The sequence below is a fragment of the Megalops cyprinoides genome, chromosome 16, assembly GCF_013368585.1.
Source record: "Megalops cyprinoides isolate fMegCyp1 chromosome 16, fMegCyp1.pri, whole genome shotgun sequence".
Classification (NCBI taxonomy): Eukaryota; Metazoa; Chordata; class Actinopteri; order Elopiformes; family Megalopidae; genus Megalops; species Megalops cyprinoides.
The window spans coordinates 7,134,040-7,147,065 of record NC_050598.1 but is presented as its reverse complement, the minus strand read 5'-3'; the positions used below and the strand labels follow the sequence as shown (position 1 = coordinate 7,147,065).

The following is a 13,026-nucleotide window of genomic DNA, read 5'->3' as shown; positions in this document are numbered from 1 at the left end:
CTTGCTTTGTGAAACCCCTATTGTGATGTAACTATAGAATTTGAATCCAATAAAACTTTTAAAAATTGAAAATTGAATTTTAAATATTTGGTTCCTCTCATTAGATAAAGAGTTGTGTTACACTTTGGCTTTGCACTGCCTCGGGCGCTAGGGTATAATCTATCTGCTCTCCATGGTGTTGTGAGACCGTCTAACCTACGGATGGCAGCAATACGCCCAACGGCGGTTTCGCTCTTCTTTAAATTCTAAGAAGAAGAAAGCAATTCTCGATACCTGTCACGGCAAACATTGTTTGTCCCATTCCGCTGTCCGTTGTAAATAATTCCGGTCATTTTCTGTGAAGCCAGTCTAACAACCTCATCTGTGCAAAGCATGTAAATCAGCAAAACGACACACGTAAGTGTGCATTTTTTAAGCAGAATAGATCTGTGATATTTTGTGCAGCCATTTGTTTTTTGTATCTACGAATAAATGTTAACATACAGCAGTCGAGCGATAGTTCTGGTTTGTTGTCTAACCAGAAAGTATTTGATTATCAGCTAACCTTAGCTAGTTGTGTAGCTAGCCAGGTTAACTAACATTAAACAACCTAGCAGCCATTGTAACGTTTGCTACTGACTTTCAACGAGGATTATAAAATTGTGTTGGAAACTTTAGCTGGATCACTGACAGGATAGGTCGGTAGGGTAGAATAAACAGCACGTTGGACTCTACAGCATAGCTTGTTTGAAAAATCACAGATATATTTTGTGAATAACTGTAGCGCTAGCTAAGGCTACTGGTACCTAGCCATGTGTAGTTGTTGGTAACGTTAACTAATCGGTGAAATGTTAGATTTTTTGTGTTGGGAAAACCGTCGTCCTTTGCAGTGTTTATTGTAATCATAAATAGCTGAACTAACCTCTGCTGTTGACTGTGTGTATATGCAGCGCGGGGGAGATGGCAAATGACCGACTGCGAGCGCTAGAGGATGTGGAAAAGGAGATCGCTGTTATTCTGCAGTGCGCCGGTGGGTGTGCAGGCTTTCTAGAGATGTGTTTTAGTATTGGACCTCTTGAGGAAAGTGATCAGTCGTGCATTTAATCTCCCGATCTCCCTGTGTTAGCTCCTTTAAGGGCGTTTAACTCAGAGCAGAACCTGTGAAAATGTAGGTTCAAAGATGGGTGTGATGAATCATCGAAACCAAATTAAAACAAGCAGCGCAGTGAGTAAAATGTAACGATGCAACTTTGTATTGCTACAGGCTCCTTTATATCTCAGAGTAAGCTGCCATTGAGCCAAATTCGCTTTGTTGTAAAAAGGTACCACCAACATAGGGATGCCTCTCCCTACAGCTATGTAATATGTGTCGTGACGCTGTGGACAGGACTGGGATCTTTTCTACATAAAACGTTATGACATGTTAAAATGTGTCACGCAACACGCACAATATTATGAATGTTTAATGCAGTCGTTATGCCATGCTTATGTAGGCTTTATAGATGCTTTATGTAGAATCCTCAATGTAGAATGTGACACTGTGATTTTGTTTTTTCCATAGAAGACACGAGATTCATTGCCAAATTTGTCTCCCTGAAAGGGAAGCATTTTAAACTTTATTTATATTAACTTATAATATTATTATGAAAAGTTGATATTATTGTAATGATTATTTTATTTAACCAGCTCGGCAGCCCAATAGATTTTCAACTTTTTGTAGCTAATTAGCCATGTAGTGAAAATGAATTAAAAATTTGTAGATATCTAGCAATGCTTCTTAACCTTCTAAACTAGCTAGGCAACAACCGTGGGTCATGAACAATAAGTGGCCTGTTTTTTTATTTATTCTGCATGCTGAATTACAGATATTGCTAGAGATATTGAGGGCTTCTTTACAAATGAATGGGGGTTTAAACAAATGTACTCAGTATTAGTATAAGGGTATGGCACATCCTGTTTAAGACAGTTTTGCACAATGCAGAGCTGCACAGAGCTTACTGATGGAGTGAAGTTCCTGGTGTGAATGGTGACCAGAGGGTCAGTCCATCTTATCTGATCTGCCTTAAAGGAGCTTTTCTATATGTAGTATAAAGTCATGTTTGGATAACTGTGCAATTGAAGACATGACTCCTGTTCTCTGCTTCTTTTTCTGTGTGCAGGAAACATTGTGCTGGAGCTGTCCAAGGAGAAGCATAATGGCGGTCTACTGGACCGCCAGCTGAGCCAGTTCATGGGCTCTGTTAACAGGGTGGAGAGTGAGCTGAGTTCCCAGATCCGCTACCTCACACAAGTAAATACACCAGCGAGCATGCACACTTACACAAACGCACGTGCACACACACACAGGATACCTCACACAAATTATATACTGTACAGATGGGGTGTACAGCAGCAGTGTTTCTGATTCTTCACTGTAATGCCTCACCAAAGGAATAATTCTTAGACACATGCTACCTTACGAGCAGTAAGCACATTCACAAGCATGCATGTCAGTCAGCCAAGTCAGAGATTCAACACGCAAAGGGAAGAGAGCAAATACCTCTTTGAGAGAATACGGTTCAGGTGCTGTTTTATAATTTGAATTCCTCATTAACAGAGAAATGAACCAGCTGTCCTATACTGAGCTCCCCTTCTCTCCACCCTAGGTGGCCACAGGTCAGCCCCACGAGGGGTCCACGTACTCTTCCCGGAAGGATTGCCAGATGGCCCTGAACCGAGCGGAATATGCCCGTGTCAAGCTGGGGGAACTGGGCCGGACTTGCGAGATTCTGCTGGATCCCCAGACCTGAGACACAGCGCAACCGAAAGACTGTGATTCTTAATAACACCCACAGCATAAAACACACATGCTGATACATATAGTATTCTGACACAGACACACACACACACACATACATACGTATATATATATATATAAAACACATGTACCACTTCCACTTTTGTATTTTGAAGCCACACAAAGATCTTGTGGCACATACACACAAAAGCTCTTCATTTGGTAAATTCACTAGCTAAAAGGAAATGTATGACTTTAATATTAAAGTGTTTTGTAACCTAAGTGAGGGGTCCCTAAAAAGAGATCTTGAACTACAGACAGACAGACAGACATACAGACAGACAAATCCTTGGAGCCTGGAGCCTTTCTCTATCTTGTCCTCAGCTGAAAATATTTTATATAATGTTCATGCAGCACTTTAGATAATAAAGATACTTAATACATGTTATGGGACTGTGCTGGCTATGGGACTGGGTGCCTTCTATAAAATGGACTGTCTCCTTCTGTAACAAGGGGTGTTTTTTCTCCTGGGTTGCATTTATGGATGCAGCCAGCAGCAGGATGCCTTTGCTGCAACATTCAGTGAAACCAAGAGGCCTTTACAGTATTCTTTTGGAGCAGAAATGGTAATACCCAATAAATTTCTTTATCCTCCTATTAGCTTTAATTGAATATGCATTTCATATATAAAACGCCTGGTTTTATTTATTTATTTTGCAAACATCTATTTCAACATACAGTGCCACTTTATTTACAATGCACTCTGCATATAATTCAAAAACACTGAGACAACCATTCCTATACTAATGCTGTTTCAAGACTGTAATTGCCAAGCATTCCATGTATAAGAATCAGTTTGGGCTCATACACAACATGTAATACTGTATAGAATGCCATGCCATATAACTAACGGAGTTTGAGTACAGTGGATGTCTTGCCTTCCACTCATTAGCATAGCATCTGTAATGTAGCCTACAATGTTTTGAGAAAAAGCATCTAGTTGCCAGTCTACATGGCAGGGGTAAGAAATACGCATTCTACGTTGAGGTTACACCGTGAATCCCAAGACCAATGCTGCTGAAAAAGGGGAATTTCCTAAGGTGTACCAAGTGAAATATGAATCTGCTAGAAGAAATTGGACTGACGCTTCTCGGTATATTTCATTGAATTATTTAGTACAGCAGGCTACTCTTTCGGAAGTTGGTTCTGGCGTTTGAGAAATCGGCATCGTGCTTCCAGTCGCTGACTAGGCAACTCATTTAGATTAAATTTAAGGCATCCTTTGAGTTGGATTCCGTCGTTTTGTGGGCGTGCTAAAATGGCGAATGAAAATGTGTCTATGTGTCGGCCATCTTGGTGGTGGCTGTAGCTGACACAAGGCAAAATATTGTTTTTAGACCATCAAAACATAAAGAAACTCCGAATGCCGCAAAGGAATGCTTCACAAATTACTTCACTGCACACACTGTGAACCCTGTCTCTGGATGTTCAATTCAGAACCATTTTAGCTTTAGAACTCTTCACACAGCTACTTCCTGCATTGAACGCAGCAGTGGTTAACTGCACTTTTGGCGCCAAATCCAAAATTGTTGGCGCTTTGCTGGCGTCGGGCTACTAAAATGTCAACTTTCCATTTGGGAAAATACGATTTCATTATTATGGTTTAACAGTACAACATAATTTACAGGAAACGAATTTATATCTGGTATTTTAGTACTGGGTTTGACTTTTGCACAGCACATTTCTTAGAGATTAAGGTATTCTAACATTTTATTTTAGGAGATGTCGAGCAATAGAGAAACAAAGTGGCGCGCGTCTCTGTTAAAAATGCTAGAGGAGCTAGATCACAAAGAGTACAAAAAGATGCTGTTCCTCCTGGAGGAGATTCCCGATGGTGAGAAAAAGGGTAAAGAAAAAGCAAATTTGTCCAAGAAGATCGTATCCTACTTAGGATTCGTAGAGTCGGTGCGGGTTATGGAGAGAATCATGAACAACATACCTAGGAGGGACCAAGCTATTCAGTCTCTGCTGCGTCCATTTCTCAAACGGATTAACGATGATGAAATTAAAGGTAGGTAAAAGGCTAGATATTAGATATAATGTACACATTTTAAACCATCTCTGAACTACCTGCACAGGTACCCGTTATATTCACGTATTAGAACTGTTATGTCCCGACTCTCGCTGCACGCGAAAATTAGTTAGATAGCATATACATTATCGGATATGTCAAATACATCGGCACAAATGAGGGGTATTGAAAGATGCTTGTTTTGCAGTGCATGTTTTTTTTTCCAGAAAAGAAAAGAGACGGATGTGAAATAGAGCAGTCCCCCACAACAGGTAATGTGAGGCTATCCCCGATTTCACACTGCATAAGCTACCTCGCGTGTGCTTGGATTTTTTTACACGTGTTCGTGCTGCTGTCCATAAGTGCACAGGTGCATGTTATAACGTTATTCCTAGATGACACCCGCCATATCCCGATTTCACACATTTCATGACAGACACTATTTGATTATATAGCCTACATTATTAAATACGTGACAGACATCTAGTCACAATTCAGCCGTTTCAGCCTTTTGCTTTTAGAGATGGATAAGCTTTGGGACAGAATGGTCGCATGGAAGAAAGCCGAAAGGAATCATTTTCAATAATGAGTGTATTGAATTCGTGTCAAGATGAGTATATTGAGCTCTGTGTAACGTTACCTGTGCAACTGTTGAATTGTTTCAGTGGACGCTCTTAATAATAGGCTATTAGTGTGTTAGAGTGTGTACGTTTGCTTCTGTGTTACTTGCAGATCTTTCAGTGTGCACACGTTCCTCTCGGTGTGCAGAAAGCTGCGCTTCATCATGTTTTGCGCAGATTAATTATAGGCTGTATGATTTTTTTTACCATTGTTACTATTGAATTGCAGGAAAGAAGAGAAAGAAAGTTGAATTTAATGAAACCTACGCAGCAGGTGAGAACACGGACTTGTTTAGTCAGGCTCACACAGCAGAAATACTTAACGGTGCATATACGGGAATGGCAACTAAAAACTAAGGTGTGACCAGAAGGTTTAAACAGTACCACCAAGCCTGCCAAACTCCTACTATGAACGCACAGTGGAATGCGGACCGGATAACTCTCATTCTAGGGTTCTGAACCATAGCCGAATTTGCTTTCGCGGGTTTCTACAGAGGGGCGGAATAGTGAAACCAGCTCGTGTGTTTCTCTGACTTGCGATATTTTCTTTTTTTTTCATATTCTCTGCGAGTTGTTGATTTTGTTAACACTCACGCTCACTGATGTCCATACATTCTTATGCTGATTGTGAATTGAGGATATTCTCAAATTACGCATGTGGTGTTAACCGCGGCACGTCATAAATTCATTGCGTATTTTCAATACTTTGAAGCTTCCTTGAGACATGCAGCCATTTCTGTCTATTCTTTTAAATTCTTTCTCCCTTTATGCTACGCTAATTCGAAATCGCTAACTGTGAGCCTCTCCGCAATGGGCCTCAGTCTCTCCCCCACTGGAATCAGTAAAGGTTTCACTTTACGATTTAGGTTTCCTTTTTCTGGATAGGTTTCGTTACTGTTTTTATGTAGGCCCACCAACAACATGTTTTTGCAACATGGAAACAGCTTTCTAGATTCAGAAAAAAATAATAATTGTTAAGTATTTCGATGGAATTATGGATCATTAAGTCAACAAAACACACTTTATCGAAATAGTGGCGTCTATCATTTAGTTATAAGTCAAAACGAAGAAAATTGTGTTTGATTATGTTATTTAGTAAGTCGTTATTTGGAGAAAGTATCTCTACATAAGCAGGTAATTATTATGTTATTATAGTTTAATAAATGGTAATTATGAGATGTTCTGTGCATCTTTCCCTAAATGTCAGTGGATTTTTTTGTGTGGGAAATAGGCTTTCACTGGACTCTCCACATGCTTGTATTTCATATACCAAGTAGATATCATAAATATTAATCCACACGAGAGTAAATTTATGAATAATGCCTTTTGTATATATCATAATATACATTTCAGTTGTGAAATCCCTATAAACCTACATTTATTGCTATGGAAAAAAAATGATGCAGAGGTGACAAACTAGAAGAGAGAATAAGATGGACAAGATTAACAATATAACTATTTGGGTGTTAGCAGATTAATGACAGTTGTATTAATCATATTTATCTGTTGTCCTCTAGTTCTCATGCCATCTTCTTATTCTGCATGAGTGGTTGTTGAGTTTCCAACAGCAGCAGACTCTTCTTCTCTCTCCTGCAGAGAAAAAGATGAAGACATTTGAACTCGAAACCTGGAATACCAACCAACTTCCCAACAAGTTGGCGTCTGGATTCCCTCCAGGTGTAGATGGCTTGAGACCTTGACATGGTTGCATTCAGCATGTAGCTTTCCTGTCTGTAATCTGTCTGTCTTTGTGTTCATTTGTATGCTAAAGATACAAGAAAGGGATTTACAATATTCCAGAACGTATCATTCAGAAACAAATAAGAAAGACCTGAAAATGTTTTGCAGTGGTTTGATTCTGACAAATGTCTTCCAGCTTTCAAAAAGGAAGTGACTGGACCAAGGAAAGGGGTAAGCCTTTTTAAGGTACATTGTATGTACCAAATGAAAAAAACAAAAGTCAGATTGTTGCAATATACTACGTAATATATGATTTTGTTGGCGTTTGTCCAATTCTGGGTTGTTAGAAATAGGGCTGTGACGATAACCGCATCACCGCAATACCGCGGTCATGAGACGCCTACCGCGGGGTTGAGCTCATTACTGCAATTATTTATTTATTTTAGGGCTGTCAACGTTAACGTGTTGACACGATTAATCTGGAAACTTTAACGCGTTAATGTTTTAACGCAAATACGCAAATAAACCGCTTTGTTGCTTTATTTGTTGCTTTATTACCACGGGAAGAAAAAATCATTACCGTCACAGCCCTAGTTAGAAAAATTCCCTACCGTTTTGCTCATGCTTATTTATTGGCTGATGCAGTATACCTATTTACAGTAGTTTAGTAAGAGATGGGTTTGACAGTGTGAACCCAGTCTCTGCACTGATCGCACTCCCTCTCAGTCTCCACCCTCAGGTGAATCTCAGATCACCTCAAACACCTCTTGCACTCAACAGTCACAAGAGTTTGTTGTATCTGGATGCAAGGGGTTCCTTCCTCCTCTCTCACTTCTTCCTCTGTATTCCCCTCAGATAATGATGATCAGAGATTTAAAACAGGGTGGAAAGCTTGATGACAAAGGCATCCAAGGAAAGGTTGTGCTGAAATCACCAGAGATTCCATACTGCAACAGCCAGGGAAAAAAGAATGTGATGTGTCACCTGGCTCTGGCTGATGAAACCGACTGCATCAAAGTCACTGTATATGGCAGTGAGAAATACAAACAGTTGCAAGAGGGATGTTTTTACTTGCTCTGGGGGCTGATCTTAGAGGAAAGCGTGGTGAAGGTCACAAGCTGCAGTACAATTGGTCAGTGCGGCCCACTGATCATTCCACCAGACTTGGAAGAGGAAGCAGCGCTGCTTGTGGCTCTGCGCGCGCCGCCTGTTTCCTCCATCAAAGAAGCTAAGGACTCTGAGACAGACGCTTTCCTGGCCATCGAGGGCACGGTGACTTTGGTGAGTCCTGAGATAGAATTCGTAATCTTTCCAGTCTGTGGCTTTCTTTGTTCAATTTTAGCAACAGCTTTGTGTAGAGGATGACTAACATGTTACTCCACTCGACTGAAGTCGTGAGTCTTCAAAGTTGATATACAAGAGCAAAATTCGTGAGTGCTCCAAAGTGGCTCAGACAAGGCACTTGTTTAAGCGCAGACTTAACCCTACAGACAGGAACAGCCATGTCATCTGCTAACAGTAAGCAGGGGCCCAGAGAGGTGGGACAAATTGGCTTATATCCGCTGAAGGATAGCTGGCCAGCGCCCCCTTGAATCACAACTGTGGCGACGTCCATCAGTGATGTCATTGGGAATACACACGCCCTCCAGTTGGTGTTGGCCTTGCTGTGGTGCACTGTGGGACTTGTAGTGTGAAAAGGTTATGCACTCAAGTTTACCTGAGGATTGCGCTCATCCCTTGCGCTCATCGCAAGAGAAGAAAACGTCTGTACATTGTAGTGTGCCTCAATGTGATAATTCGTCAAGGACCACCTCGGAGATAAGCTTTCATTGGTTTCCAATTGATCCTGAGATCGGGTTCAGTGGCTCATTAAGATTCGTAGAGCAGGGTGCGAAATGGGGGGATCTCGGGGGGGTCCAAGACCCCTTGATTGACACTTGAGACCCCCCGAAAGCCTCAACAGCAAAATTTTGGGGAGTCTCTGGAAAAATCTTTAAATTAAATTATTTGTCACTTGCAATTATCACTAAAATGTCTTTTAACCCTTAAATCCGACAGACACAGCCTGAGTCCAAATTCACATCCCTTCTTCTCGGTTGAATTGCTCACAAAGTATTCATCGCTACTGATGCTAGTTGCTTGTCTGTGTAACAAAGTGTTGGCAAGAAAAATAGTTTTTAATTTACATCAAATTTAAATTATATTAGTTACAATCTGCATACAGATCTGCGTCCATCTCCACATCCATTATTCTTGTTTGAATTACTCATGAACTCGTCATTGCATAGATATGGAACACATATCACAAGAAAGAGCGGAACCTGAGCTTTGTTATGATGCTAGTCACATATTTGTATATACCGAAGTAATCACGTTATGAAGACAGGTCAAACTTCTGCAAAGTAATATCTTTACTAATTTCTTCACCCATTTTCACACTCCTGCTTCTCGGTTGAATAAGTCACGAAGTCCCTGTGGCTTCACAATGCATATCAAAATTAACAGCAGAACTTACCCTTTCTGATGATACTAGCTGTTTCTCTGTAGAGAAAGCGTTGTCGAGTAATCCAGTTTTGAAATCACAGCAAATTTCTGCATTGTCTCCAAAATAGGGCTGACATTACATCCCACTTTGTATAAAAAAATAAAACACAAACTCCCATAATTTGCATGGCAAACTTTATTATGAATAATCGTCATACACGGATCCATAAGTTTTGTATGTTTGTCTGACGTTACCCAAGTTGTCAGATCATCTATGAAACACAATCTACACACATGAACACTCAGCATCACTCATCTGTACAGGGGAGGAGTCCACAAGGACAATCTTAAAAAAAGGTGATGTCATGTTACAATCATATAGCCGACACTAACACATCAGCTTAAATATTACACAGAAAAAGAGAAATGAGAAAGCTAATCAAATTGTTTTGAGTAATCATGGTAGTAGGCTTAACCTTATCAAGTTATCAATGTCATCACAAAAAGAGAACAAAAATTGTCTATTTCTGTTCTGTTTTTGGAACATTGTAATGTTATTAAATTAAAATAGATAAGTCTGTAGTATCTACCATTAGTGTCTTAATTTGCTCAGACCTACTTTCAAATATAGTTTGTACAACAGTGAATACTGAACAGCATGCAGATAAATGAAACTGAACATACCGCAAAGAACAACAGCCGCCACAACCAGTTTCTGGGGTTTTCATGAAGGCTAGATACTTGAATGCTACCTACAAGGCAGGTAACGTTTATGTTACCTCCTTCAGACGTTAATGTTACAGAGTAACAGAACCTATCCTAGCCGCATCAAATCCCCAGAACATAACTGGAACAGAACTGGCTTGGAAGTGATGAACAACTGAACTATTTTCCATCCTACTCTGAGGCTGTGAGGTTTCTCATGTTTCCTCATAGACCTATGGCAGGTAGCTCGGATGCTCACTCTCCCTGTTCGTTGATCTTTATTTGATACTGGGGACAATATCACGTTATCATCAACACACTTAAAACTGGGTCATATTAGTCAAATTTTCCAATGTTAGATAGCAAAGTTAGCTGGTTAGCAAGATAGCTAATCCTCTGTGGCTGTTCATGTTAGGTAGCTACTAAGCTAGTAAGTTAACTTACCTTCATAATTATCGATGTAACTGGAGACGTACATCTTGAAGCCCTTCTCTCGCTTTCTCCTTGGTGCTGATGTTGCAGCTTGAATGATGCGGTGAACAATCATTGATTGTTATCTTTGGAAGTCTTAGAAAGTCATTTTGTTGTCTACAAACTGACCAGCGGCGGAAAGTGGGAATGCTTGTGCCCACTGTCCTCAAACCGGAAATCCTACAACATCGTCTTACGCAACTAGCCAATCGGCAATTCCAAAAATAGAGTGGTGGTGGTGGTAGGGGAGGACTCCTTCTTTGTTCTTGTATGGAATTTTTTGCTGAAAAACTATATATTCTCTGCTAGGACTCTGGTGTACATAAAGTTCAACCTAAAGGGAAGCAGGAGATGATTGAAAAGCGCATGCTGACGCTGAGGGATGAGACTGGATCCATTGATGTGTGCCTCTGGAGGAACCACGCGAAAAACAGGGTAACTGTAGGAGACTGTGTCAACATCTCCAATGTAAAAGTGAACAAATACTTTGACACCATCTCCCTCAGTTCAACTGGGAAAACCACAGTTAAAAAGGTACGAACATGTTAACTCCAGAAACATTCAAAACATAGCCCCATGTCTCGGTTAGCACTCACTGTTGGAGTATTGTTGAGATTACATGTTTTCTTCTTGAATTTTTGATTGTTACATCCAAAGTAACCAGAATTAGAGCTTTGTCCTTTTGTTTGATATTAAATAGCTTATATCAAGTAATTACAGCGGTTTTAAGTATCAGCCAGAAATTCTCTCAGTCAACACAGGCGTATTTTCCTAATGTATCATTGTGTCAAGTCAGTGTTCTCTTATGAATAATTTTGTGTGTGTGTACGTGCATGTGTGTGCACATGCTTACAGGTAGCTCCTGCAGCTCAAAAGATGATGTTCCTGACCATACAAGCAATTTTGAAATCCACTAAGAAGCAGGTGACCCTGATGACACAGACCAGTGAAGGACAGCAGACCTTCACTGCGACAACCGCCTGCCTCATGAAATTCTTCAACATGTCGTGTGATGAGGGCTTCAAGGAGAAACTGCTCAGCAAGATCCCCACTTGTGTGGAAGCTGTAGTTCAGGGCAGCAAAATCATAAGCTTCAAAAATAAAACAGCATAGACTTCTGTTGTAATTTTAATGTACTAATTACTGTTGTAATTGCTTTCATCTGTTATGTTTTCTTTATGGTTTTTTCCCTTCACCCGGTTTGGAATCGCCAGTTGTACATGAGGCTCATCTAATCGCACAGTCAGTGACTACTTTTTACGAGTGCCCCACAATGTACCACAGTGGAGCAGGCATCAGCTGGAACATGAGAGCTGGCAGAACAAAGCCAATTTATTCTACTGCTGTGGGCTTACAGCCATCACATTAATCAGATATTTTAATCACGTTTCTGATCTCTGTTTATGTCAGTGACATTGTGATTGTATCCTTCTGTTTTGCTGTGCTATACTTTGGGATTTCCCAGCAATTACATTCTTTACATTACATTCAGTTGCTTAAAAGACTTATCCAGAGTGATTGTTACCAACAATTGATTGTTACCAATAATTGTCACCATTTATCCATTTATAAAACTGATATTTACTGAGGCCATTTTGGATTAAGTACCTTCTCCAAGGGTACAACAGCGACCGTGGTGTGTGGGGGAATCATGCTGTGTCTTGTGAATTATGTCTTTTCTTATTTTTTGTATGGAGAGCAATAGTAGATGAAAATTAAGTCTGAGGGGAGAATCAATGGAAATGGTGGTCAAATATCTACCGTAATGTTCTTATTGCTGCTACACAATGCTACAGCAAATATGAGGATGTCATACCACATTCCTGCTCTAAGATACACTGCAGCCTTAAGATGGGTCCTGAATCAAGTAAAATAGGTGCAGCAGACTGTTTTTGTATTTGATGGTAGACACTCTAAAAGACTGATAGAATCTCTGTCCATACAGCTGATGGTCCTTGTGTTGGCTGTACAGTCGAGTGATGTTAACCTCAGATTCGAAGTATCTTAACCACCTGCAAGTTGTGTTACATGGATTTGAGAAGTGTAGTATTTGTGCTTCTTCATCAGCCCAATAAAACATGCATTGATCTGTCCTTTCTGTGGGTGTTGGCTCATGCTGGGCTGAGGGGGAATGAAGCAGTGGATTGTTTGGCTAAACTGTGTTCGGATGTGAGGTAAGGGCATCTATCAACAGAGAGGCCAAGGGAGGCAGTAACTGTCAAATGGCAAGATGGGAAAGG

General features: G+C 40.4%; 2 protein-coding genes across 2 annotated transcripts; both read left to right on the top strand.

Moving 5' to 3' along the window:
- The first annotated feature begins 275 nt into the window (after positions 1-275).
- On the top strand, positions 276-3,395 carry LOC118791507 (mediator of RNA polymerase II transcription subunit 11-like). Its single transcript, XM_036548889.1, has 4 exons — positions 276-396; positions 930-1,009; positions 2,139-2,269; positions 2,625-3,395. The coding sequence occupies exons 2-4, from the start codon at positions 940-942 to the stop codon at positions 2,766-2,768; spliced, it is 345 nt and encodes a 114-aa protein (XP_036404782.1). The 5' UTR covers positions 276-396; positions 930-939; the 3' UTR covers positions 2,769-3,395.
- A 4,706-nt stretch (positions 3,396-8,101) lies between these two features.
- LOC118791183 lies at positions 8,102-12,079 on the top strand. The gene is made up of 3 exons (XM_036548466.1): positions 8,102-8,407; positions 11,096-11,320; positions 11,642-12,079. The coding sequence occupies exons 1-3, from the start codon at positions 8,102-8,104 to the stop codon at positions 11,897-11,899; spliced, it is 789 nt and encodes a 262-aa protein (XP_036404359.1). The 3' UTR covers positions 11,900-12,079.
- Positions 12,080-13,026: the final 947 nt, after the last annotated feature.